Here is a 27859-nt window from a genome sequence, read left to right on the forward strand (position 1 = left end):
AGTTCGAGACCAGCCTAACCAACATGGTGAAACCCCATCTCTACTAAAAACATAAAAATTAGCTGGGTATGGTGGCGTGCACCTGTAATCCTAGCTATTCAGGAGGCTGAGGCAGGAGAACTGCTTGAATCTGGGAGGTGGAGGTTGCAGTGAGCTCAAATCGTGCCACTGTACTCCAATCTGGGCAACAGAGTGATACGCTGTCTCAAAAAACAGAACAAAACAACCCCCCCCCCCCCAAATGGTGCCTGTCCTCCTTCCACGAGAGTTGGGTTTGATTTGGCGGCTCTGAGATGGGACCCTGGATACATGGAATTCCAGATTCTCAGATGATGCTGATTTGGGCTCTGTGCAGCCAAGTGAGTCTTAACATTTAGCTTCTTTCCAATGACAAAAAATTTGTTATCCCTTTCTGAATAAGTCAGTGCATCTCAAAAGATTTGAGCCACCGGAACGTCAGGTCTGAGATGGCTTCCTCAGCCATTGATGGTTTATGGAATGCGATTTCTGTTGTCCAAGCCTTGGTTAGGAGGCAGTATGTGCTGTGGATGAAATGTCTCTGGCATCACAGCAGCCACAGACGCTGCTCTGTGTGGTGCCCATGGCCACAGCTGCACCCCACTGGGACCCTCCGAGGTGCTGCCGTTGTCTTTGAAAACACAGCCTCCATGCCAGAGACTCAAGAAATCTCGGCCAGGGGTTGCTATGAAGAAAGCCTGGGCTTCTGTGTGCCAGGGTCTATGGGCCCTCGCCTCAGGAGAGGGCAGGAGAAGGTGCTGACACCTGTCTCCTCAGCACCGGCATGTTTTGCTATCTGAATGTGTAAGCGTCAAAGTCTAAGTGAACTGTAAAACTATCAGTGTGTGGCGTGTCGGTGCTGTTTGTTTGTGACGTGCTACGTGAGCAGAAAGGCAACTGTAATGCTTCAGGGTTTGGTGGAGCCTCTGGTGGGTCAGTGGCACATGCACCAGGTGAGCCAGTAATAGCAACACTGCTTCTGAGGAAGCCTGGCACTGTTACCCTGCGAGGGTCATGTGAAAAAGCGTGTTGGTCAGATTGCTGGCCAGGCTTTTAATAAATAGTAACTACAATTAGTTTAAAAATGGGCTAAAAAAAATGTTTCTTCAGACACTCTAAAATGTAAGCTACTACTTTTTTTGGACTGAAGATCTTAGAAAGCCCTAAAATAAGGCATTGGTTTTAGAGGTTTCATTTTTATTCTTTTTTTTATTGGTGGGTTTGGAATCCGCCCCTCTCCATCAGGGTCCGACAGCATCTGAACGCCGGCCTTTGCAGGAGTCCAAGGTGCTGCCTCCAGCAGGAGAGCGGGTGATGCGGATCTGAAACAGCAAATCAAAGCTGGGTGCCCACACGGCCCTGCCTGCTTCCCAGCATGTGAAGTGCTGGTCAGTGGTTTCCTTCCACCCTTGGACTCGGTTATTAGACTGTTACATACCTCTGAGCAGGGCGCCAGCCTGGGAGGGTAACTCCTGCTTTAGTTTCCTTGCTGTGCTTGACTCCGTTTCGTGACCATAAGCACGCATTTTTACGCTTGGGTTTTGGGCAACTGCAGGAGTTTGAAATTTAAGTGCATTTGATGATATGCCTTTTAAAACTTACATTGTAGCATATCCGAAAAGCACGATTTTATATCCTTATTCCTTTAGCACATGTGAATTCCGTGGTTTTAAATTCTAGGTGAAGTTGGATTAGTCTGGAAAATGCCATCTCTTACTATTGGAAAAGCTGATTGCCCCTCATATGCCTTGTTTAAAAAGAGCTAAATGGAAAAGGGACCTTCTGGCCTTACTATAGTTGCCGACAGTTTCACTGCATGTGAATGTGTGGTTTTGAAAGTTTCACTCTGCATTACAGGGGTGTGCGTGTTTGTCTAGGCCTTTTTTTTTTTTTTTTTTTTTTTTAAGAACTCAGATACTGTTTCCTATTTTTAGGAGTCTCATGTGGTTTCCTCAGCTGAATTTGAACTTGTGGAAGGGTTAGGGTTAGAGCTGTATTTCAGTTGCTGTTGGCTCTGATGTGACTTTGTGGTGTCTGAGGTTCTGCCCAGAGCGTGGCGCTCTCTGCTGAGTGTTGCCTGTTGAAGGCCTGTGTGGAAACTTTCCCTGTAAGCTCGTCGACCCCAGCAGTCTTGGTTCAGAAACCTTTGGACTCGCTGAGACTTCACACAGCCTTCTAAATTTTCTTTTCATTTTAGTGTTCCCCATTCATTCAGATGTTTTCCAGAATCTAAGTAAGCTGCTGAATGCAGGGTGGGGGGTGCCCTCCGTTGGCCCTGGGGAGAAGCATCGCTGTTTCTCCGGACGGAGCTTCCCGCCCGCCATGACGTGCTCCAAGATGGAGCGGGTTCTTTGGCAGAAGTAACCATCAAAGGCCCACCTCTCAGCGGCAGGGTGGCTGTGGGTATGCGACCTCACGGCCATGCCGGCCCCTTCCCGTCAATGGCACCAAGGAGAGGAGCAGGGGGAGGCCTGGGATATGTGCTTCCGAGACTGTGTCATCCGTTTGTAACTAGACATGCAGAGATAGTGTTGGAGATAAGCAGGACACAGTGTCTCTCCCTAATGAGCGCAGGCGTGCCCTTGAGAGGGTCAGGTTTCTGTGCGGTTGATCCAGACTCAGCCTGGTTGTGGCAGTGCAGGTGACTGCTGGGCTGTGGCAAGGCTGCACCCATTGTCCATCTGAAATGGCCCCATTCCCAGGCTCGCTGTGCCAGCTGGGTGCCCAGGCCTGACTTCCTGCCAGGACGGAGGCCCCATGTATGTGGGGGACGGGGGAGGTGGGGGTCCTGCTTTATTGCCGTGTCCAGTGCCACACAGGGTCAGCACTCAGGAAACGTGTGCTATGTGGGTCAGCGATTAAGTTCAGAAACCTGGAAAACTCAGCAGTGCAGGCTTCGGGCATGACCCGTCCAGCCCTCGGGCTCTTTCTCTGAATTTCTTTCCATGACATCCTCCTCATCCCAAGGACCCCTGTCCCCGCGTGACTATTGGCAACTTCAGAGCTTCCTCTGCCTCCCCTCCCAGGCCCTGGTGTGGCTGGGGCAGCTAGTGGCTGTGCAGACCTCACAACCAGTAGATCGTAGGTGCCAACGGCTTGGGCCTGGGTTACCTGAGCCAAGGACTCCAGTGCACGGCTGGATCAAAAGGCCTTGGGTTGCAGAGAGGGTGGTTGGATATTGAAGGACAATCTGCAAAGGAGAAGGGGAAATGGGTGTGCTGGATGGGCAACTGGAGAAGTCTGTGCAGAGCCTGGGACCCGGTGCAGTTGCAGAGCTGGCATGGGGAACCTGGTGACACGGCCAGCGTGCAAGTGGGCAAAGTCAAAGGCTTCAGACCGACATGGAGGGGCTGGTCTAAAACGATCCTCCTTTTCCTTTAATCCTAGCGACTGCTGGCTTACTGGGTGGGGGAATGAGATCTGTGGTGGCGGCGAGGAGAGACAGGGATTTTAATTAAACCCCTCTTTCTGGGAGAGGGGAGTAGCCGTCTCCGTAGAACGGTGAAGCATTGTCATCTCAGGCAGCTCAGGCTGCTGTAACGAAACACCATTGACTGAGTGGCTTATGAACAACAGGAATTTCTCACAGTTCTAGAGGCTGGAAGGCGGGATCAGGGTGCCACACAGGTGGGTTCTGGTGCGGGCCACTTCCTGGTTCATGCACACCTTCTCTCTGACCCAGACACAGTGGGAGGGTGACGGATTTGCTGGGCTCCTTTCTGAGGCACAAACCCCATTCATGGGGCTCCAGCCTTGGGAACTCATCACCTCCCAAAGACCACCTGACAGCATCGCATTGAGGGTGAGGATTTCAACCTGTGTTTTGGGGGACAGGCAGGCAGTTCCTAACCATCACTCTCTTTGTGTATTTCTGACTCAACATTGAGTCTGCATTCGGCTCTCTGCGAGACAGAGCCTGTAAGCATGTCCACATCGGGGACAAGGGAGCTGCCAGGGGTGCGAGAACAGGGTTTCAATGTCAGTCGGAGCTGCTTTCCTGGCACATGTACTCATAAGCTATCCTGGCAACATTTGCTCTTCACGAAGAGTCGATCAGGCAGTGGGGACAGCAGGCGTTGTTGCCAGAAGCTTGGAACTGATGGGCAGCAGAGAAGGGGCAGAGGCCACGACCTTGGGGGTTCAGCAGTGCCAGGTGTCTGCCCTGTGTAGGCCTCACACCTGTGACTGTGCAGGGACTGAGCCGACCGGGGCTTGCTGGCCAGTGTGGCTCTCATGCAGATGATTATCGGGGTGTGCTTTCTATATAATGTTCCCTCAACCCCATGCCCACCCCACCAGTTTCTGTGCCTAGCAGAAATCATGCTGCATCTCCTTGATAGGAAGCTCTGAGTTGCCTATCGAGGTGTAGGAATAGCACGATTTGGCTCAAGTCAAAATACTTTGCAGTGAAGATGCATGGAAGAGGATTCTAGGCTTCCATTTGACGTTTTAGACTGCCTGAGTGTTACAGGACTGTCTTGCTTGTTAAAAAGCACCAGATGGGAAAGGCTACTGGTTAATAAAGGAGACTTTTTACATGAGCACAGAGAGGGTAGCTTTTGAGACAAATTCAGCGTAACGTAGGTGTGTGTGTGAGCCGTCAAAGGGACCATCTCTCTGCTGGCGACACATGTTTTCCGGTATTGGTTTTGTTCTGAAAAAGGATGAGTGGCATTCGGTAGAGTCATTCCAAAATTCACCTGGAAGGCGTCCACATGGTGCCTTGTTTTCTCCTGACATTCGGGCACCACGAGGAATTATTCTTGTCTTCAGCACTAGCAGGAGACTTTTCCTGAACATTCCTCTTTGGCATTGTGGGTGTGAAGGGGTCAGAGTGACCCTGTCTTCATGGAGCTTTCAGACACCACGGGGACAGTGTGGCACGAGTGTCAGGCTCGGGTGGGACAGAGGCCTTCCCCAGAAAACAGCTGTGGATTCCAGAACGGCCCTCGACCCCTCCTCCCTCTGTTCCTCCACGTCATATCTGAATTAAGGCTGTTCTATCATAGCGGGGGTGTCATGTTAACTGGAAGTGTGCTTTTCTTCTGGGCAGCAAATAAATTAATGGTATGTTTGCCAAGGACAGCGAGATTTGATTTGATGAATCCAGTGGGGAAAAGGAGAAGGGGCTTGGCTGGGTGGGGACTGGTTTGAGCACACACCATTCTTGGTGCCATCACTTTCTGCAGCTGAACCCTGCGTACGTGTCCCATTAATCTTGCTAGTCCAGTGTTACTGGGTCCTGGGAGTTTCTGTGGGCTGATGGCAACTGTTTACCATTGTGTTTAGAGAGGATAATAGAACTTTGTGTCAAAATCAGATGATAACCATTACCATGTGATTGCTTGGGTTGGCTGGGGCCAGGGATGCTCACAGCCTTTTCTGAGGACTAAGATCTTGTTTGAGACAGTCTCACTTTGTCGCCCAGGCTGCAGTGCAGTGGTGCCATCTTGGCTCACTGCAACCTCCGCTTCCTGGGTTCAAGCAGTTCTCTCTGCCTCAGCCTCCTGAGTAGCTGGGATTATAGGTGTGTGCCACCACGCTTGGTTAATTACAAAAATGTTTAATATAGGCAGGATTTTGCCATATTGGCCAGGCTGGTCTCGAACTCCTTACCTCAAGTGATCGGCCCACCTTGGCCTCCTAAAATTCTGGGATTGCAGGCTTGAGCCACTGCGCCCGGCCCGATCCTGACATCTTCTAAAGCTGCCTTCATGAACCAAAAGCCAGTCTATGTTTGAAAATCAGGCTTGAAGAGCCTAGGAGGAGAGGGATATACTTCACCTAAGGAAGTAACTATGCATATGTTAAAAATATGGGCCAAAACCTACCCCAAATGTTAACTCTTCTGCTTTGTGTTTTGTATCCATTTATGGTTATTCTTTCAGTATTAAGATTTTTAAAGATTCTTTTGATAATTATGGATGAATTACTATTAAAACTGAGCTGCATTTGTAACACTTTAAAGAACTAATTGGATGACATTATTTTTCTCGGACGCATTTTGGATAGTTACATAATTAATGTTTATCTCTTTGCCAGAAATCTTTTTTTTTCCCCAGAACAGAAACCTGAAAAGAAACATTCCTTTGCAGTAAGTGCTAGTTCACTGTGTGACAATCAGTTTTTGAATGTGAGAACACGATCGTGTATTTTTGGGATAATTCTTGCTTAATAGTGATAATGCTAAGTGTTGAAATTATGGAACAATTTGTTTCTTTGAAAATTACTATTCGCCTGCTCACCAGGTGGGAGCTGATGAGAACGTGGATGTAAAAATTAAATTATATTTAGCTTGTATAAAATAAGTTTAAAAAAAAAAACTTTTTGTTTTGTGCTACTACTGAAGTTGCTTAGCTGTGGAAATGAGGTTATTGCAGGCACCTAGAATTGTATCTCCTTCACTTCCATGATGGGAAGAAATTCTCCAACAAGCACAGGAATCTGACTTTCTGATACTGAGACTCCTAGGCATGAAGTCCCATGGAAGGGGTGGTGATTACGTGAGTGTTGGCGTTGATGTGGGCGTCCTCCAAGCCGGACGCGGGAGTAGGGATAGGTGAGCGTTGGCGTTGATGTGGGCGTCCTCCAAGCCGGACGCGGGAGTAGGGATAGGTGAGCGTTGGCGTTGATGTGGGCGTCCTCCAAGCCAAGAGCAGGGAAGGGCAGAAAGAACAGGCCCCTCAGGAGCCATGAGAAAATAAAGTGTTGGCAGCAGTGGTAAGGGTTGGTGTCAGGGGCCAGGAAGAGGTGGCGAAGGGGGCATGTGCCTCAAGGCAGCCCTGGAACCCACGGTCCCTGCGGTCCCTGCAGTGAGGTCTGGTCTGCAGGGGATGTGAACGGCCACACGGGGAGGCCCACAGACAGCCTGGACTTGGCTGCCTCAGAACTCTGGTGGACGTTGCAAATGGCCCCACAGGGTTGCAGTGCACATTCCTCGGACAGAAAGAAGATGCTTGGAACTGTTCCAGGCATGAAGCCAGTGCCCTGTGAATAGTGGCCGCTGCTGTCGTGACTGAGTGCCATCCAACTGGGGCCATTTGCTCTGCTCAGTTCACTTAATTGGGCCAGGAATGGGGTTGCCCTGCCTTCAACATGCTTGATGCATTGAACGAGGACTCAGTTGATAATATACTCTGTAAATACGCTCTCTCGGCTAGAGTGAGCAAAGCCCAGGGAGCGGGTGGTTCTTCAGTATTAGACAGGTGTTTGTGGCAGGGCCAGCTGTGCGGCTGCCAGAGCGAATGTGACCAGGAAGCCTCTCCCCCCGGAGGTGGCCAGCATTCCTGTTAAACGTGGCGTAGGCAGAAGGTGGGCGCTGCTGGGGAACTTGCTCATGTTCCTGTTTTCTGATTGGAAATTCAAGGTTTCTGCACATCCTACATCGAAGTTGTACATTGCTAAGACTCTACACATTTCAACACTTGTGTTTTTTTCTCTGCTTTTCGGATCTATACAACCTGGCATTTGGCCGTGGCTTCCAGGACAGGCTGGATGCAGAGTGAAGTCCTCTCTGCACTGTCGATGTTTGCAGATGTCTTTTTGTATAAACTTTTTCTTGAGACTTTCAATTGCCATGCACATAACTCTACCAGTTACAATCGTGAGCTAACAGGGGTTTTTGGTTTTACTTGGATGAATGTTTAACATTTGTATGCTAGATTTGGGGGTGGAGGTCATTTATCTGCTTTTAATTTCCTTCTTGGTTATACTTAGTGACTTTCAGGTAAAGTGTGGAAGGCGTGGTACAGTGTGAATTGCAGGTCGCACTGTGGTGCAGTGGACGAGAGACGCAGGCTGCAGTGGTGTGCACAGTGCATGAGAGAAAAGAGACTTCCATCCTCAAGGGAAACACACAACAATTTAAAAAACTGATGATCTAGCTTACATGAGGTCCAACAAATTCAGTTTGCAAAGTTTAACTTCTAAGTTAATTTAGTAATTTTCCCCTAAGTCATTAAGTTAGTAGCTTATGTTCAAATATATTTCTTTTGTCTAAAGCAAGTCATACATTCTAAAATGAATGACTAAAGATGTAATAATTTAGGCATACAGCACCTGAAGAGAAAATTGACAGTATGCTAAAATATTGGACACAGATGCTTAAAAAATATAATGTAGCATTCTTCCTATGCATGTGCTTTTAGCATGTAACTTGGTGAGTGGTTTTGAGCTATGTTTGTAGGAATGTGTATCTTTGAATACTTCAGGGCACCACTGCAGATGTGTGCGCGAGATGTGTAAATACTGAATGTTCTTCTCCCTTCCCTTAAATGAAAAGCATTAGCTCTCTTTTTTTATTTTTATTTTATTTTTATTTTTGGAAGTAGACTCTTGCTCCTGTTGCCCAGGCTGGCATGCAGTGGTGCAATCTCGGCCCACTGCAACTTCTGCTTCCAGGGTTGAAGTGATTCTCCTGTCTCAGCCTCCTGAGTAGCTAGGATTACAGGCACCCACTACCATGCCGGGCTAATTTTTGTGTTTTTATTAGAGATGGGGTTTTGCCATATTGGCCAGGTTGGTCTCAAACTCCTGACCTCAGGTGTGATCTGCCCACCTCAACCTCCCAAAATGCTGAGATTACAGGCGTGCGCCACCGTGCCCAGCCATTTCCCTTCTGTACTGATTTATACAGTTTTTGCTTTTTTTTGAGAAGTGGTCTCACTCTGTCGCCCAAACTGGAGTGCAGTGACGCAAACCTTGGCTGACTACAGCCTTTACCTCCTGGGCTCAGGTGATCCTCCCATCTCAGCTTCCTGAGTAGCTGGGAATAGACACATGTCACCACGCCCAGCTAATCCTTTTTTTTTTTTTTTTTTTTTTTGTAATTTTAGTAGAGACAGGGTTTTGCCATGTTTTCCAGGCTGGTCTCAAACTCCTGGGCTCAAGTGATCTGCCCGCCTCGGCCTCCCAAACTGCTGACATTACAGGCGTGAGCACCACATCTGGCAGTTTTTTTTTTTTTTTTTTTTTTTTTTTTTTTGGTCCTTCCAGGATTAGAAGTCGATTTTCGGAAAACCCTTCACACTTGCAAACTTAATTTTCCAAAATAATATGCCTCTAGGATAAAAACAAGACAGAAACAAAGAAGTATGTGTGGACTGCAGTTAAAAATTTTCAACACAACATAGCTTACAAGAGGTGACATTTACAAAGATCAGGAGGGCCCGTTCAGTGCCTTCCAGGCATTGGCAATGGCGGTCTGTGGGCGACCCTAAAGTGTGCAGCGTCCTGAGATGTGATCGTGGTGCTCACGCTTTTACCGAGGGCCTCGCAGGAGTACCGGGGGCGGCTCTTCTGCAGGCGGCCAGCCAGGCGGCAGCTGCTGGAGAAGGAACAAACGGTAGAAGACAGACGTACACGATGTTATTGTGGCAGAGAGGTTAAAAGCAGGCTCACTTTGTTCTTCAAGTTTTAAATAACTAATAATGAAGTCCTTAAATATGTATTGCATTTCTGGATTTTACAGCAGTTGTGGGTGTGTCTGTCTCTCTAGCTCCCGTTTGGGTGCTCCCTGTGAAGAGAGCTCAGAGATGCCACCTTTCTTTGTTGAGGTGACAGTGTCTGGAGAGCTGTGAACCCCGCGGTGAGGGGCGGGTGACTGACCTGGGGGGAGGCTGGGTCAGCGTGGGGATCCACCCCCACTCCACCTTCCTGTAGGGAATCCAGTTGTAAGTCTTTATGATATGGGTAAAAGGAACCTGGAAGAGGTGTTATTTTTTAAGAAGTAAGTGCCATGCTCTTTTTTCCTCATTCTTCTCCGTGTTTAAGCAGCATTGAAGGATAAGGCACTACTAGCATGTTTGTTTGGAAACGATCTTGTTGGTTATTTTACGTTGAATCTGATACTAAGGTTGCCTGGTAACAGAAGTTTTCCTTAACAACATGGAACTCTGTTGAATCTATTGTCCCATTGGCTAAGCCTTCTGAAGTCAGTGCGGTGGCAGCTGAAGAGGCCGCTTCCCCTTGGAGGAAGCCACTGGATTGGCAAGAGGCAAGGCCCTTGACTGAGGGAGTGAGGCCAGTTTGCAGGGACCCCACATGGCACCTGCGGCTCTCTCCTGCCCCCTGCTGGCTGGCCAAGCAGCCTCGTGACAGTGTGCTCAGTGTGAATGTTCACTGGGGCAGGCCAAGGCTTTTGTTCCAGAAACACTGACTTCAGAAATGGCCGGCCGTGTGTGTGGAGCATGGCTTACGTGTGTCTTAAACCTCTTGAACAAAGCAAGTTGATGTTTCAAATGCAAGAAACATCATTTCCTCCCATTGCTTTCTTTCATTTATTTTAGCAGTGTGTTTCTTCTGTGTTAAGAATGAGCCAGATTTCCCCCTCACCCTTTTCTAGCTTGGCTTTATGTCAGTCACACTGGCCAGAACAGGGTAAATTTTTTAGCTTCTCTGCCTTAGGAAGAACCTGTCTTTATTGATTAAAAGTGAGAGGATATATCCAGTCCTTGGGGTCGTGTTTCTATCCCTGCTAGACTAGGGGAGTGGTGAGCACCATTTCTCTAGAGCCAGCCTCTCCAGCCTGCGTTGAGTAGCGAGGCCGCAGGGTCAGCTGTGGGAGCCTGCAGGAAGGGGTTTGAGTGCCTGGTACGTACGAGCTCTGGGACAGAGGCGTGCCCACTGGGGGGCACTGCCTGGAACCACAGCCTTCCTGGTGAGATGAGAGGTTCTGAAGAGAGCCGAGATCATGCCCTCCTGGGCAGGCAGTTTCACCAACATGTGCTTTGGAAGGAGTGGATTCTGCCAGTCATGGGCGTGGTGCTGACACCCGCATGGTGGCCACCTCCGGTCCCTGATAAGCTGACCCAGAGAGGGTCCTCATCTGCAAATGGGACAGTGGCCCCCTTGACACATGGGGTCACATCAGTGGCTTGGCCGCCTGGTGCCTCCTGGAGAGCAGCCGCTGGCCTTTACCTTAGATGTTCACGTCCAAACCAGCTCCAGAGTTTGCAGTGAAAACTCCCAGCCCTGTTGGAGACTCCTTAGTTCAGCTTGGCACAGAACCTCGGAAAACAGCAGTTCTGTTCCGGGTTCTTCCTTCAGAACTGAGTTCCAGTGCAGGGAAGGGAGCAGAGGGGCCGTGAGGTCAGCTGCAGCCTCCTGTGCCTCCCACTCGAGCTGAGGGCCATCTCTCTCCTGGGCTTCTCCCTATCGTGTTCCCTGGTGCTCTACTGGCTTTGCAGAGGTTGGCAACGGCTCGTTCCATGGACTTCCTTGGGCCCCGCGCTTGACTCCTCTTCACTGAATGTCGTTAGGGTCCGGCCGTCGCTGGCTTTGCTCTCCTTTAGCAGTTTCTAGATGTCCAGGCTTGAAACACTGCAGGCAGGCAGGGCCACGCTTGGGATCAGCCTTCTTTTTGACAGTACTACTTTGACTAATTGCCTGAGGCACCGCCAGAGGGACTTGCTATTTTTAGAAGCTAATTCAGGTTTAAGACGCCATCTAGGTAATGAGAGAGTTCAGGAAAGCTGTATCTGAGTTCCAGCAAAGGCGGACTCTTCCGTCCCAGTTGTCACTGTGTTTACACTCAGAGGAGCACACGGTCGGGGGCGTGGCTCAGGTGTCAGCGCTGCGCTGTTCCACGCACCCACAGCAGCAGCCTGGTGGGACCAGAACTCAGACACGCTCGGGCACAAATCAGCCTCTTGGGAGAGCTGCTTACCTGCAGAATTCTTTTGTCATTAAGTGGTTGATGTCATTCTTTGAATGAGTGACAGTAATTCCCCACCTCAGGGTGGGCTGCGGGGGAGATTCAGTTGGAAAAATAACCCATAAGGCTTTGTGGCTCTGGGGGTCCTGATGCCCCACCGACATTTTCCTTCCCATGCCCGGGATTCTCTAAGACAAAGGGCAAGTCTTAAAGCCTTACGACATCCTAAGTCTTAGATCGCAATTAGAGAGAGAACCCAGTACAGGTGGAACAGTGACACCCTCAGAATTCTGCACTGGCCCTTCAAGAAGGCAGTTGTGGGCTCTTTGGACCCTTGACGGGCTTCTGTCCTCTGTCCTTCCTAAGCACAAAGATGGGAATTCTTCCCATTGCCTGTTTCTCTCCCCATCTCGGCTTCTACACAATGCAAAGTGGCCCGCTAACTAGAGCCCGTGTTCACTTTTGAACACATCAACCAATTATTTTGGGAGGAAAAGAATCTGCCAAAGAAACAAAGTATAGGTTGGAATGGTTTAATGAAGCCTGTGTTTATTCAACAAAGTGTGTTTTAAAATTTCATCCGAAGATCTCAAGTGAGAATTTCCCAGTGGGTGTTAAACTTTGGTGCACAGACTCTCGTGTGGCCCCCAGTCTCAAGTCCACACCCCCACTTCATGCTTTTACTCTTGGCTGAGTCCCATGGAGGCCGGTTAGGGAATCCTTCAGGATCAGCCCTTGACCAGGATGGCTGGCTGGCTGGAGAATACTGTGCTTATGTCATTCAGAGACAAGCATTTCTTGAGCGCCTGCTGTGGGTGCTTGGCCGGGTCCTGCTGATGGTGCAGTGGTGGAAGTCCAGCCCACAGTTCCTGCCCTCATGGAATTTGTAGCCTAGTGAGGACTGCAAGTCAAATAACCACGAGCTAACTGCAGGGAGAGACTCCAGGGTGATTTCTATGAAGAGAGGAAATGGGGTGCCCCGAGAACCCCTGACAGACGAATTTTGCCATTAGAAACCAGGCGGCATTTTTGTGAGAAAATGACATTTCCCTCCTGGTCAGAGCTGAGGAAGGTGCCTGTGTGTGTTCCGTGGCTGCTGTGACCCTGACCACACACCTGGGGCTGGAAAATAATACTCACTGTCACACAGTTCTGGAAGGCAGGAGCCATGGACTGAGGCCAGTGTTTGCTCCAGGAGAGTCCCTCGTGGCCCATTCAGGTGCCCAGAGCTGCGGGCCTTGCCCGCCTTGTTCCCTGGTGCCGCCTCCTCCCATGTAGGTGTGCAGCATCCTGCTCCAGGGCCTCTACACCCCTCATCTGCTGATGCAAGTGGTGGCACTTAGGGCGCACCTGGGTAGTCCTCAGGATTCCTTTATCACCGCATGAGGGAACGTTCTCAGGTTCCAGGCATTAGGACCGGGATTCCTTTGGGGGCTGCTCTCCCGCCCACCACTGTACCTGAATGCACACAGCAGCCAGCATATCCAGAGGCCCCAGGAGGACCTGAGGTTGCTGGATCTAGAGCGGGACCTGGTATCAGAAGCAGGCGGGGCCAGGGATTCCCGAGAAAGTCTTGACGTGTACTTGAAGTGAGCCAAAGGGTTTTGAATGACTGGATCAGATTTATGTTTTTTATAGATGGGTCTCCAGTCTGTGTGAACAGATTGGAGGGTGCCGGGATGGGAGCTGAGGCCCAGGCAGAGGTTTTGCAGAGTCCCAGGAGAGGGCGCTGCAGCCCGGACTCGTGTGTGGGTGGGAAGGTGGCCGATGCATTTCTCTGCTGCTTTTCTCCCCACTGAGCTTGGGTCCTCGTGGAGGGCGGATGGCAGACATTTCACTTGGGGACCTGATGCCTATGCATCCGAAAGACTCCCCAGGCACCTGGGTCTAAGAACCACCGTCTGCCTTTGAGTAGAGTTTCTATAAACGTAACATTCACCTGATGAACGGAAGATGGCCACAGATCTAAAATCACAGGGAGCTTTAATGGAAGAAAATAGAAGATCACAGCTGTTCCCATGGACTAAGCTGGTAGGTGAGAGCCCCCTAACTTCTCAGCTCACACCTAACGGTGTCCGTGTCTGGTGAAAGCTGCTTCAGCAGGGACAGAGAGCAGCGTGGAGTGAGCTGGCTTGTGGGGTCGTCTTTTCAGTCTCCTTTTATGAGTCCTGGGAGAAGGGAGCGGCAGATGGCCAGGCCCCCACCACAGGTCATTGAGGTCATCTCCAGGTGGCTGCCACGGTGGGGGGGGTGTTGGGGGCATGTTCACACCCACTCCAAGGGCACATCCCGGCTGCTGCACACCCTTCACCTCTGCGATGCTGGGACCGCATGCTCAGGCGCGGTGGGGGCCCTTGCTGCACTTACTCGTCGGGGAGCTCTGGGATGGTGGGTGCACCCTGGCCCTGGGCTGGAGTGACTGATCTCTGTGACCAGACCTGCGACCACATCAAGCAGTCCGCCAGCGGAACCAAGCGGCGCGTGTTCATCAAGTCCATGGGCGGCTACCGTGGCTACCTGGCCAACATGGGGGGCTCACGGCCGGAGCCGATGCCGCATACATTTTTGAAGAGCCCTTCGACATCAGGGATCTGCAGGTATGTGACGGGGGCTGGCCTAGGGGGACCGTCCCCTTTGGATCCACTCGGTGCTGTGGAGTGAAACATCGTATCTAGGGTGGTTTGCTTTTCGAGGGGGCATGGAGACAGGTACTACAGAACACGCCATGCTTGATGCCCTTCGCATTGCCCAGATGCCTCTCCCATGTGTCAGGTGAAGGCGGATGTGCCTGGTTGAGGACACCTTCTAGTCTCTTGTGTGAAACATGAGCTTGTTTTTTTGATGTAGTCTGTTGTGTAGTTAATGTTTTCTCACTTCTGTCACAAACGATTTGAGCGCCTCCGCTAACAATCACCACCCACGTCTGCAACTGGCTCTGAAGCTTGCTGCAGCTTCTTTTAAATCTTGAGGCCTCTGATGCTGTGTCTGCCTCTAAACTGACACACACACGGCCGTGGTTTTTTGGCATCTGTGGCTCTTTTAGGGAAGAGTGTCACCGAGCCCGGGGTCTGCCCCTGCTTGGATGGCACAGCAGAATCCAGGCCTGGACCCTGCAGTGTTCAGTTACTAAACTCCATGCAGGATGACAGGCCTTGGCAGATAAAATGCAACTTGAACAATTGTCTTTAGTTAGTTATATAAATAAATATATAATGTTATATATTGCTCTGCAACCCAGGTTGGAATGCAGTGGCATGATCCCGGCTCGCTACAACCTCCGATTCCCAGGTTCCAACAATTCTCCTGCCTCAGACTCCCGAGTAGTTGGGATTACAGGCACGTGCCACCATGCCCAGATAATTTTTGTATTTTTAATAGAGATGGGGTTTCACCTTGTTGGTCAGGCTGGTCTCGAACTCCTGACCTCGTGATCTGCCCATCTTGGCCTTCCAAAGTGCTGGGATTACAGGCGTGAGCCACTGTACCCGGCACCATTGTCTTTTAAAAGGTTAGGATGTTACTTGTTTCTGGGCCAAGTAGATCAAGTAAAAAGGGCCTTGGCGTTGTCACTAATTATGTGACATGTGAATCACGAATTTCTTCACTATGTCAAATTAAATACTTGTGGAGTCATTCACTTCATCATGATGTTTCTGTCAGCGGTGGGTCCCATAAGATGATATTGGAGCTGCCCCAAACAGGTGCACTGTTATTTATCTTTTATAAAAGACTATATATATTAAAAAACATATGTTATATACATATATATATATTTTTAACTGTGCTTTTCTACATCTAGACATGTTTAGATACACAATTGCCTGCAGTATTCAACAGTCTCAGACATTTAGGTTTGTAGTCAGGAACAACAGATATGTGGCAGGCCCTGCCTCCTGGGTTTGTGAGAGTTCACTGTAGGATGTTTGCACAAGGCTCAAGTCACCTAGCAATGCATTTCTCAGAACATATCCCCCTGTTATGTGACTCATGACCGTATTTCAGAAATCTGTCCAAAGATCCTGCCTCACCAGCATTCAACCTGGCAAGAGCTTCAGAAGAGAAATTATGATTTTTTGTTGTTGTTGAGATGGACGCTTGCTCTGTCACCCAGGCTGGAGTGCAGTGGCACAATCTCAGCTCACTGCAACTTCAGCCTCCTGGCTTCAAGTGATTCTCCTGCCTCAGCCTCGCAAGTAGGTGGGACTACAGCACCTGCCACCATGCCCGGCTAATTTTTGTATTTTTAGTAGAGACGGGGTTTCACCATGTTGGCCAGGCTGGTCTCAAACTCTTGACCTCAGGCAATCTACTCGCCTTGGCCTCCTAAAGAGCTGGGATTACAGGCGTGAGCGACTGCGCCCAGGCTCCTACTTTGTGAAATTCTGCCACCGTGCCCAGTGACAGATTGATTAGATGTAAAAATCTCCATTTTCTTAGGATGAGTCATTAGAGAATTACCTCCCTCTTGTAATCCTCCCAAGATGATCTGATATAGGATGTTACCCTTTTCTAAGACAATCTGTTCCTTAAGAAATCTGTGTGTCGATGAGAGTTTACAAAATTCTCTGATCAGACACTGTTCATCAGGCCGTCATAGGAGATTCCATTGAAAGGCCACAGGTCGCTCTTTTCCTCTGAGAGCGCCGAGAGAACATCGTCATGAAAATAAGGAGCAATAGAGCCATGAATGAGCACTAGGCCAGTCACGGAATTATCATCTTCAGAGGGACCCTGTTGATTCCGGAAGGCGTTTCTAGTGGCCGCTGTGAGGGCTGCTCACATCAGTGCCCTGTGCTCAGCATTCATTGCTGCAGACGTGCTCTCGCCGCCTGGGGAGGCTCCCCGAGACCCAAGCTGTGAGAGCTTGCAGCCTCCTTGGCCACGCTCACCACCACGTGTGGTTGGCACTTCCCGCCCTGCAGGACCTGGCACACAGTAGGTGCTTAGCAGAAGTTTATTGTCTGATTAACAAAATGCTCTTTTCCAGTCCAATGTGGAGCGCCTGATGCAGAAAATGAAGACTACCATCCAGAGGGGCCTTGTGCTCAGGTGAGTGAGAGACCAGGGCTGATCTTATGGTCACCGTAACACTGCGGTTCTTAGATTCTGCTCTGTGACTTTGGGCTGGATGAGTGGTAATTTCTTTGCCGCTGGAGTGCACTATACGCTGAGCAGTTGCAGAACAGAGTCGTGGTGTGTTGCTCTACAGACTTGCCCGCATTTAGACAACTAAAATTTTTGCTTTATAGTCTTACTCTTTTAGATATCTTAAAATCATTTCTCTAATTAGCACCTGATGTTTATGAAGGAAGAAGGAAATAGTCATCCCTCTTAGCCTCAGGGAATGTGTCCCAAGTCTCCAGTGGGTGCCTGAAACTGGGGATAGTACCCGCCCCCTGTATACATGAGGGGGTGGGTACTGATAACCATCTGATAACCAAGGCGGCTACTGAGTGACTCAGGGACAGGAGGCACAGACAGCATGGAGACTTAGGGCACAGGGATGATTTGCATTCTGGGTGGGACAGAGCAACACAGCACGAGATTTCATCACTCCCTGTTAGCTGGGCTTAGGTGAAATCGACATCCTGTGTCAGTTTGTTGTGTCACATTATGTGTCGCGTGTGTCACTATACAACAGAACGATCTGCAGTATATGCATACACCCAGTTAGCTGGGAGACTTTTTTTTTTTGGAGACAGAGTCTTGCTCTGTTACCCAGGCTGGAGTGCAGTGGCGCAATCTTGGCTCACTGCAACCTCCACCTCTTCCAGGTTCAAGAGATTGTCCTGCCTCAGCCTTCTGAGTAGATGGGAGTACAGGTGTCCACCACCATGCACAACTAATTTTTGTATTTTCAGTAGAGATGGAGTTTCACTGCGTTGGCCAGGCTGGTCTCAAACTCCTGACCTCAGGTGATTCGCCCACCTCAGCCTCCCAAAGTGGTGGGATTACAGGCGTGATCCCCACCATGCCCAGCCAAAACATCTAAACTTTTAAGTCATGCCAAACATCACCAGCTTTAGGATTCTTTTGTTGGTGAGGTTTGAGTAATGGGGATTTTAAGGGAACTGTCAGCTTTCATGAAAACAGTGACAACCCCACTACTTGGAAATGCTTATTCAAATTAAACACTTCATCGAGTTAAAAACTGGAGCTTCCTAAGATTTAAAATGGATTATCAGACATGTAATATACTTGACACTCACCCCAAATCAGAATGACCTGGAATGAGCTGCATGCAGGCACACACATGTCATGAGCTGAGCCTGGGACACAGCGGTCCAGCATTCCTAACTCACACACACTCCTTCCTCACAACCTCCTATTCTTTATACTTTTAAACCAGAGCCCGTGAATTTATTCCAGAGAGCTGATGAATCCCCTGAAATGATGATGAAATAGGAGGCGTATGTGTGATTTTGTTAAAGAATCCACAACGGTTATCAGATTCTTAAAGCTGCGACCCATCCCCACCCCAGATGAGTTTATGAAATCCTGATTGAAGATTTTAAAATATTGGAGATTGTTAGTTGACTCATTCCATTTATTAAAATCCTCTTCTTACTGGGCAGGGGGAACACTTGACACTTTTGCTTAACAGGCTGAGTTCAGGCTACAGGAAACAGAGATTGTGTTTTTTTCTGTTCCAGCTATCCATAAAGACCTAGAAATAAAAACGTGAATTCTGTGAAATAGAAATCGTCATTTTTGTGGGGCACCCTCTCCATTTGATAGAAACTTTGGAACCAAAATCTCTGCCAGAGCTATGGAGTGGATCACTGCAAAACTCAAGGAGGCCTGGGGCAGAGGTAAGGGGTCCGCGGAGGGAGGCCGTCTGCCTTGGTGAAAATGCTGTCCTGTCGGGGAGAAGTAGGGTATACTGGTTCCTTCTTCAGTCCAGTACTGAGCTGCGTGTGATGTTCTAACTCCTGCTGGTCTCTGAGCGTTGCTATTTAACCAACCTTGGAATCCTGGGATAAGGTCAGCTTGGGCGTGGGTAACATGTTCTCTTTTATCACTGCTAGATTCAACCTGAAGTTCTTTTGTGCAGGCCTTTTGCTCTGGAGATCTTGAGCATCAGCCCGCAGTTTCCCTCACAGTTTAAGTGGGGCCTTCTATTTTTTGGATGTATGTTAGGACAACCTCCTTGCAACTCCATCTGTCAGAACTTCCAGTTTTGAGGAAGATTTGGCTGCTGAATGAATTGTTCATGTTTGTAGAACTATGCATGTTTTTCCTTAAATCAGTTTTGTAAGTTACATATTCTAACAAATCTTTAGATAAACTGAAAAGTTTTAAAAAACATGACATTTTGTATAATACAATTGTTAATTGTTCCAATGTGGCTGGTCCCCACTCATTCCTGAGTGGCTGTTTGTGCCAGCATCTTTCTTGCCCCCACCCCCCTCAGCTTTCTTCAGTCATACCAGGTGTGTGCTTTTTTAGGGCAAACCATTATCACTGCCAATGTGCAACGTAGAAGAATGACAGTCTACAAAAAACAGTGATGTGAACAGTTTCAATTGGTTTGTCTTTTTGAAGAACTGACTGATTCTTTCTACATCGATTTTCTTTTGCTAATTTAGCTATGGATGTTTCTCACTCCTCTGTGTGTGTATTCGTGGGCATCAATTTCTTAAGGTAATTTCCCTATTCCACTATTTAGTGAAAAATTCTCTCCACTGAGAGGAAAAACAAAAGTTGCGTTACAGGAAGCCATCAGGGCGATCCCACAAGAGCAGAGCTGCCCAGGCCAGGCGCTGGCCACACTGTGCAGTTGTTCTCAGCTGTTCTCGGCCGTTCTTGGCCATTCTCAGCCTCCCCCAGGCTTCCAGGCCAGGTTCAGGATGGTTGCCAGGAATCTCACTTCTCATCTCGCCCCATGATTCTGCTCTCCCACCTGCCCATGTGACAGGGTGTTGTTAATCTTTTTTAAAATCTTTTATAGGAAAAAAATTTACCACCGATGATTCCGTTTGTGTGCTGGGAATAAGCAAAAGAAACCTTATTTTTCAACCTGTGGCAGAGCTGAAGAAGCAAACGGATTTTGAGTAAGTTGGGGTCTTATTGCCTTAGCAAACCCAGCCAACGTGAGTACAGGACAGGAGAATGGCCATTGCTGTTGCTTTCAGCAACTCATTCAGGGGTTTGAGGAACTAGATTTTCTGAAGCTCAGTTAAAAAATACTAGGTCTTGGCCAGGCATGGCGGCTCACACCTATAATCCCAGCACTTTGGGAGGCCTAAGTGGGTGGATCACAAGGTCAAGAGATCAAGACCAGCCTGGCCCACATGGTGAAACCCCATCTCTACTAAAAATACAAAAATTAGCCAGGTGTGGTGGTGTACACCTGTAGTCCCAGCTACTCAGGAGGCTGAGACAGGAGAAATCGCCTGAACCTGGGAGGCAGAGGTTGCAGTGAGCTGAGACTGCACCTCTGCTCTCCAGCCTGGGGACAGAGCCAGACTCTGTCTCAAAAGAACAACAATAAGAAACCACCACTAGGTCTTTGGGAAGAATTTTTAGAAATATAAAAGCAATGGTTTCATTTGACCCTGAAATTGGCTTTATTATCTAGTTGATTCAGCCAACCCTACAAACCCTGTGTTTCTGGCAAGATGGCTCACTGTACTGGCCGTGGCATCTCCCAGCCTCACTGCTGTCCCCCCATCCCTCCACAGGCACAGGATTCCCAAAGAACAGTGGTGGCTCAAGCTGCGGCCCCTCATGAAGATCCTGGCCAAGTACATGGACAACTATGATGTGTCGGACTCAGGCCAGCTAGAGCACGTGCAGCCCAGCCCTGGAGCGTCTGACCCAGTCTTGCCTGCATGTACCTGCAACCTGGACTCACCGTGGACCATCTGTTTTTGTAACACTTAAGTTATTTATCAGCACTTTCTGAAAGTATTTATTGACATTAATACCTAACAAGCAAGCACCTGTCACCGACCGTGTGCCCCACCAGCTCCAGTGCGTGCTGTCTGGACTGTGTCTCATGCTTTCAGATGTGTGTATTAAACGTTTGCCTACAACTCCAACAGTCCTCCGTTTTAGTTTTTTAAGTAGGAGATTAAAACCTCAATCTATGGGTGGCTACTAATGGTTTTCTCAGCACTTTTGTGGGCAAAGATTATAAAAATATTTTTAGTAGGGATCACTGAACTATGCACAAGTCATAAAAGGAGAACAAAGCCAGTAGTTTACACAGGCCAAGGGGAATGCCATGTTTATTGCCATGTGTCAGTTTCCAACCACAGCAGCAGGCCAGGACCCTGGGCCTTGACCCCAGGCTCCTGCTCTCCTTAGAAAGTAAAAGAGAACACATGAATCTTACCTACTCGGCCTCTTGATTGCAATCCTAGCTGCATGTTAAAACCACCAAGGTGGGGGTTTGAAAAATCTGATAGCCAGTTTCTCGTCCAGTCCAAGCCACGGTCCTTGCTGGGACCTAATTTGGAATTCTCTGATGACTCTTGCCAGAGTAGACATGGGTGCTGGCGTGACGGCCCTGCTGCCCTCGTGGGCCCACCTCCTGTAGGGACAGCGTTTCTGCCTCTTAGCTCTAGGTTGCAGGAGACCACAGCTGTGCCTCAGAAATGGCGGTGGAGAGCTGTGTGGAGGGAGAGGAGACCCCAAAAACAAGCTGTTTGGGAAATCAGAGTCCAACGGCCAAGAAGAGCTGGCGTGGCGGCTCTCCTTTCTGGCTGTGTGAAGACGAAGCGAGCGCTTACTCACCCCAGCCCACCTGCTTCTCAGGACTGCTTCCATCCGGCCGCCCCGTTGAACTTCCGTCTGTTAGGAGGACGCTCCCACAGGGCCTCGGTGTAATCGAGTTTCATGAATCAGCACAGGCAGACACGGGACACCTTTGTGTACCTTTTCATTTTACTTCTGTTTTTTAGTAAAAGCCCTAAATGCTACTTAAGATAATGACTCAAGCAGAGGTTAAATCAGAGTTGCCCTTTATTTTTAGATTCTTAAATATTCTAGAACTAATGAGGTAAAACAAGCCTTTCAGTCAGTAGAAAGTGAAAATTCTACGTGGTGCATCTTTGGCATTTCGTGTATGACTATTTCAATGGACATCTTCCTGGTCGCTCTTAAGATTGACTTGCCAGTCAGTTGGCAACACTTTAAGAATGGCATAATATTCTTGGAAAAGCAGTAGCATTTCTGACTTTTCATATTCAGCTCTAGAGGCCTATTGTCTCAGGGGCTCCTGCACAGTTGGGGGCACCAGGGCCGCTCACCTGATGATCCAGGATGGGTCCTTGGCGATTTTGGGATTCTCGGGTCTGAGTATGGCCAGGCCATGCGTGCTCTTCCCAGTGCCGAGGTACCTGAGAGGAAGGCAGGCGAGGTCAGTGAGGACTGGCTTCTACTTCAGTGCCGTTAAGGTCTCCAATCCCGGACGCTGTCTCCCCCACTCCCCGCTCCCCACTCCCCACTCCCCACTCCCCACTCACCTATCGCTCATGGCCAGGAGCTTCTTGTGGCTGATGGTGAAGAGCTGCTCCCTGTGGGCCTGCTTCATCTCATCCGAGAGGCCGTACAAGAAGTGGTCCATTCCTAGAAGACAAACCACAGGCACAGGGGGGCTGCCACCCAGGAGCTCGCACAGTGGGCTATGCCCTCGTGTCCCAGAGGGGACAGGTGCATTTCACTGTTACTTCACATATGTGTTTCAACCACAGGGTCATGTCTAACAGCCCAGAGATCACACCCTGACCTCCAGCTCCCACGAGCCACGCTGACTCTTACCAAGGCCTGCTTCTGCAGCGTGGATGCATTCAGGACCGCGTGAGGCTGATAATGCTGTGAGCAAAAGTGGCTCTACAGTGTAATGTGGCCAGGCCTGGGCCGTGGTCACGTCATCCTTCCACACGAATGAGCCCAGTCACTGCCGTGGGTTGGCCCCACTGGGCCTCAGGTCAGTAAAACTGAAATGACAGGATGCACTCTTCTCGCCCAGATGTCGGGAAGCGTGTTTCCAAGGCCAATATTTAGGGTGTCAGACGTGGAAATCGTATCACAGGCAAGGACAGAGGCGCCAGAAGCTGGTGCTCCTGCCTGTGCATGAGGGAACTCGGAAAACAGCAATGTCATCTGCGAGGCTGTGGACTGAGATTCTCACTGTTACACTCACAATACCTTTGTATGAAGGAGCGACAGGATCATCTACGGTTGAGAAGACAAAGTTTGCCTTCGTCAATGTCTTGCTGCGTGAATTTTCCAGATTTTGCCCAGTAAACCTTCCCAAAAGATTGGAGTGTCTCTATTGCTTTTGGGTCCCTAGGAAACCCAGAGAAATAAATAGGCAAGCATTTTACCAAAGGACAAGTTTATGACAAACCTGTGACTTAACAGTTCAACATCTTCTATGGGTTAACAGCTCTATTTTACATCTGATCTAGTCCAAACAGCCCCCTGACAAATTGCTCAATTACTCTCAGTGGAAGTTTAAATCCGATCACATAAGACTTTCAACACGTTCTCCCTCTTAGACAGGGTCCGTCTGCATAAAGTCCTCCCCAGATGATTTAAATCCACCTCTCTGTGACATCAGAAGAGGAAAGATGTGGAGGGTGGGGGCAGGTCAAGATTACGAGGAAATTACAGAAGACTCACATGGAAAAATCAAGCAAACAAAGGTTTTCCTTTAATCTCCCTTAAGGACACACCCAGGGCAGTACAGGAATCAGTCTGAGGGGGCTGATCCAGACTTCCCTTTGTGTAAATGGAAAGAGCCCAGCCCTCCCTCCACCCTGACTCAGAGCTGCAGAGGGGTTGTGAGCTGCTTCCCCATCCTTGTCTAGAAGAGTGGCTTCCAGCACAGCAAATGGGAGAACTCAGCAGGGTGGCAACGGCTACCGACTTCTCTACCTACGTGCCTGCTTACCTACCTACCTACCTAATCTATCTCTGCATCCACGAGCCAGGCTCTCATTCGCCCAGGCTGGCGTGTGGTGGCACAATCTGCTGACTGCAGCTTCAACCTCCCTAGGCTCAAGGGATCCTCCCGCCTTAGCCTCCTGTAGCTAGGACCACAGGCACTTGCCGCCATGCCTGGCCAGCTCCTTCTTAAAAAGTGTCAGAATACAGGTTCTCTTGGGCAGCAAAGCCATACACAATCAAGAATTTATTATTTTAGAATAACGGTGTTATGTTTATGAAAGCTAACAGTTGCATCCACATCAGGCACCTCCAAATGAAATGAGCTAAGAATGTTCTCAGGCTGTATCGCAGCCCCTCACCTGGGGCCTGTGTCCCAGGTCCCCCAGAGCAGGGTTGCAACCTCAGACAGCCACTATGGATACTGTGTTTTTCTCCTATGCCTATGAAAAAGTCTATAGATTAGGTGCAGCAAGATATTAACAAAATACAACAATTATACTGTAATAAAAGTTATGCTAAGTAAAACAAGCGTTCTGTGAACAGAAGCTCTTGGACACCCACAGCGTATCTGATGACCTAGACGGCTACTGAGTGACCAACAGGCAGGTACCGTAGACAGTGTCAGCTTTCATCCCACTGCTTAGAAGAATGGTGTACAATTTAAAACTTTGGAAGTGTTTATATCTGGAATTCTCCATTTAATATTTTCAGACCAAGGGTGACTGGGTAATAAACCATGGAAGGCAAAACCATGGATGGAGGCACTACCGTGTTCTGCCAAAATATGCTGGCTTAAGCCAGGGTTTACTAAAGACAGAATGCTTCCCGTTTACGCTGCTGGCCCCAATCCTTGCACCAGAAAGGACATTGCTGGGTGTGGCTAAGTGCTCGAGAAGTGAAAAGCAGCACATAGAACAACTTTTGTCTAAAGTTCACTGCAGTAGAAGAAAATGACACTGATAATCATGAGTAGGAGACTAAAACACAGTGTGTGTCCCAATGTGTGAACTAGAGCAAAGCTCACCTGTAAGAGTAAAGGGTGAAAACCCCACTGTGGCTGAGTTTTGCGCCTCCACTGTAAGCGCCACCTTTTTCTCGAATTTCTGTATGTAGGAATTTAGCAGTCATCAAACATGCAAGGATTTTAAGACTGAAATTAATGATTAAAAAATGCAAGTTTAAAACACCATGGCTGATAAAAAAGCATAGACAATGAAGTAATTATTGGATTAAGTGAAAATGAAAATAAAATCAAGTTGTACAATAATGCCACATAAATTACGGTCCCATTTTTTTGTTCTGGTTTTTTAAGAGATGGGATCTTGCTCTGTCGCCAGGCTGGAGTGCATAAGGGCAATCACAGCTCACTGCAGCCTTGAACTCCTGTGCTCAAGGGATCCTCCCACCAGTCTCCTGAGTAGCTGGGCCTACAGATGCGTGCCACCACGCCTATTTTTACAATTTCTGTAGAGGCAGGGTCTAGTTCCGTTGCCCAGGCTGGTCTTAAACACCTGGCTTCAAGTGATCCTCCTGCCTTCAAAGTGCTGGGCTTACAGGCATGAGATTTTCTTTTTAATTAACAAAAACTAAAAAGCACAAGGAAGCACAATTTTCAAGCAGTTGTCTTGGATTACATGGTTGAAAGCAGTGGTGGTGGGGAGGGAATCTAACACTTCCAGCACCACACTGCTTAACTTGTTCCAATGCATATGTGGCATTTTTTAAATCTGGTGAAGTAGAAAGAGGTTATTTCTATTGTAAAGGCAAATGTGCAAATGAATATTTAAATGTCTCACATCAGGATACCAAAAAAAAAAGGAAACTGAAGTCAAACTCTTTGAGTTTTATAGGAATCCCTTAAGAAAACACACACTCTCCGATACATCACATTTCCAGGAACGGGCCTGATTTCATCTGCCTTCCACTGCGAATCGTGACATCACATTCTAGATGATTCCAGAACACATCCACCTCCGACAGAAGGCAGGGCAGACAATGATGGTAGCGTCTGCAGCAAAGACACAGGCTCCTTAAAGACGCCCGTGGCGAGATCAGCCCCGGGTCACCACTTCCACAGATGTGCCATTTCCCAAAGCAGATGAAGGGAGTCAAATAGGCCAGGTGGGAAATCAAGGAAGGAGTGGGCGTGTTCCCAGTGGCTGTGCTGGGAGAAGTCATGACCATCTCGTGTGGGCCCTCCAGGAGAAACCCAGTGCCACTTGGGTGGCTGGGGCGTCATCAGTTGGGACCAGCGAGGTCGGAGCCAGACCCTGGGGGACGGAGCCTCTACAAGCACCAGCAGGGATGGCCTTCCATCCATCCATGCATCCTCCTCCTTGAGAAATTTCTGTTACTTGTATATTAAAAACACATGCTCACTGTTGAAAGATTATAAAATACAAAAAACAAGGAAAAAAAGATCTAGAATCCCCCTGGCCCAGGGGGAACCTCCACATTTTTAGCGTTTTCTGTCTGCATTTTCCTATTGGATGGTGGAAACAGACCACTCTTCTGCTGGCACAGCAGACAGATCTGTTTATCTCCTACAAATATGGAAATTAATGAACAAAACAGCTGACCACACACCTCTTTTCTACAGAAGAGCTCTTTCTGGGCCCCCACTGCAGCCCCATATTTCCTCCCACCTGGCTACACACCTCCCCATCTGTGGTCCTACTGTGACACACGTACACCCTGGAGGCCCGGCACCTTCTCCTATCAGGATAGACTGCCCAGGCCTAAGCCTGCCTTCCCCTCTCTACCACTCGGGTGGCTGGGGCACCATCAGTTGGGACCAGCGAGGTTGGAGCCAGACCCTGGGGGTCTCCTCCTTGGTTTAGTCCCTCATGGGGGTAGCTGCCTGGGACAAGGATACAGGAAGTGAATTTCCGGGATATAACATTTTTGCACAGATCTGTGTCATCCACACCCAACTGACAGGTCCCCAAAAGTGTATGTCTGTGAGTCTGTCCTCCTGGTCTGGCCAGTTTCCACAGATGGGATGAACACAGCCGAGGGGCAGCCACACTTTGGAAGAAAGGGCTGGAGGGCCAGTTCGTAGGCTGCAAACTCCCTCGCCCCACGCCACTTTGGGAACAGGCCTGACCCTCACTCTCGGCCGTGGCTTTGGCCGCTCAACCCCGGGCCTCCTTCCCTGAGCTTCTGACTTGGTGGGGAGACAGGGGAGGCAAACTCCTCAGAGGGACTGTGAGGCAGCCTCCAGCCCTGCCATCTGCAGGGCTCTGCAGGACCACCTGGTTTCTCCCCACTGCCCTGTCCCTCTGTGGCCCCGGGTCAGGCACCCCCCACCCACCCACCCACAGTCTGGCTCATGAGGTTCTCCTGCAGCCCCCATGGCTGCCTGGGTCACCTCCCACTCTCCCTTGTGGCTTTGTGTCTTGATCTACCTTTGCTGCCGTTCCATGCATCTGTCCTCACGAAGGCTTAATCTACCATGTTTATCAGAAGTCTCAACCTAAATTCATTCAATTTCCACCTAGAGATGAGGGGAGTACATGGGGCATTTTGAAAGGAGTTTGTGGTTAGGGCCTTTGTTCATAAAGACTCTGCTGTTTAAAGAGGGCTGCTCGTAGACTCACAAAGCCCCAGGTCCAACACTCAGAGTCAGTGCAGACTCTTCCTGTGCTAAAACATGCCCTGTGAACTCGAACAGGCTTGACAAGTTGCTTCTGTAAGGCTCAGGCCTGAGAGATCCCGACCTCCACCCTCCTACCTGGCAAGATCTGGGTCCGTGTAGGGGACAGTTCGGATGCATTCGCCCACATAATTCACCGGGAAGTGCATCAGGAAGTGAGTCTTCATCTGCCAGGGCTTGAAGGTGGGTTCCTGAGGGATAAGGTGCGGTCAAAGGTGGCTGTCCTATTTTTATTTTGGCCTTTTCTTAGTGTGTGTTTTCTGTAACTACTGCTGTGTAGAACTTCTATATGAGTTTTAGGTTGTGAATCTTGCCCACCCAGAGTTCCCCCACCCCAGAGAGCCTCCACTTCGGCCCCCCTGGGCTGGTCCTGCCTGTGCTCCGCTTGGTGTGAATGTTGAGTGTGATCGATCCACAGGGCTGCTTGACCCTGCGTCTCCTTCCTTCTTGTTGCTGAGGCCAGTTCTGTTCTCTCTTTCTCCACCTGAACTGCACTTGAAGCCAAGATGAAGGATGAGAAGTGGTTGCTAAGAAGGACCCCCTTGCAGCGAATTTGCTGTGAGGAGGCTGTGCTGGCCCAGCCTGTCATTTCCTTCTCTAAGCTCATTCCAGAGGTCGGCAAGGGGCAGCCT

General features: G+C 49.2%; 1 protein-coding gene and 1 long non-coding RNA gene across 15 annotated transcripts; one reads left to right on the forward strand and one right to left on the reverse strand.

The window, feature by feature from the left end:
* Positions 1 to 7207: 7207 nt before the first annotated feature.
* LOC140713384 (presequence protease, mitochondrial-like) lies at positions 7208 to 27636 on the reverse strand. 14 transcript variants are annotated; one of them, XM_073023313.1, is made up of 7 exons: positions 27306 to 27628; positions 22439 to 22617; positions 22144 to 22246; positions 21928 to 22017; positions 21413 to 21495; positions 21012 to 21209; positions 13638 to 14321 (listed from the first exon to the last, which is right to left on the reverse strand). In XM_073023313.1, exons 3-7 carry the CDS (start codon positions 22242 to 22244, stop codon positions 14185 to 14187), a joined length of 609 nt encoding a protein of 202 aa, XP_072879414.1. In that variant the 5' UTR covers positions 22245 to 22246; positions 22439 to 22617; positions 27306 to 27628; the 3' UTR covers positions 13638 to 14184. The 14 variants fall into 14 exon arrangements, 12 of the variants coding, with proteins under 12 accessions (XP_072879424.1, XP_072879423.1, XP_072879421.1 ...); XM_073023312.1 differs by lacking the exon at positions 22439 to 22617 and having other exon boundaries at positions 27306 to 27630; XM_073023314.1 differs by lacking the exon at positions 22439 to 22617 and having other exon boundaries at positions 13638 to 15359.
* On the forward strand, positions 14159 to 20715 carry LOC140708584 (uncharacterized). The gene is made up of 5 exons (XR_012095473.1): positions 14159 to 14268; positions 16659 to 16720; positions 18325 to 18483; positions 19623 to 19725; positions 20356 to 20715. It is a non-coding gene; the product is annotated as an uncharacterized lncRNA (long non-coding RNA).
* Positions 27637 to 27859: the final 223 nt, after the last annotated feature.

The sequence above is a fragment of the Chlorocebus sabaeus genome, chromosome 14, assembly GCF_047675955.1.
Source record: "Chlorocebus sabaeus isolate Y175 chromosome 14, mChlSab1.0.hap1, whole genome shotgun sequence".
NCBI classification, from domain to species: Eukaryota; Metazoa; Chordata; class Mammalia; order Primates; family Cercopithecidae; genus Chlorocebus; species Chlorocebus sabaeus.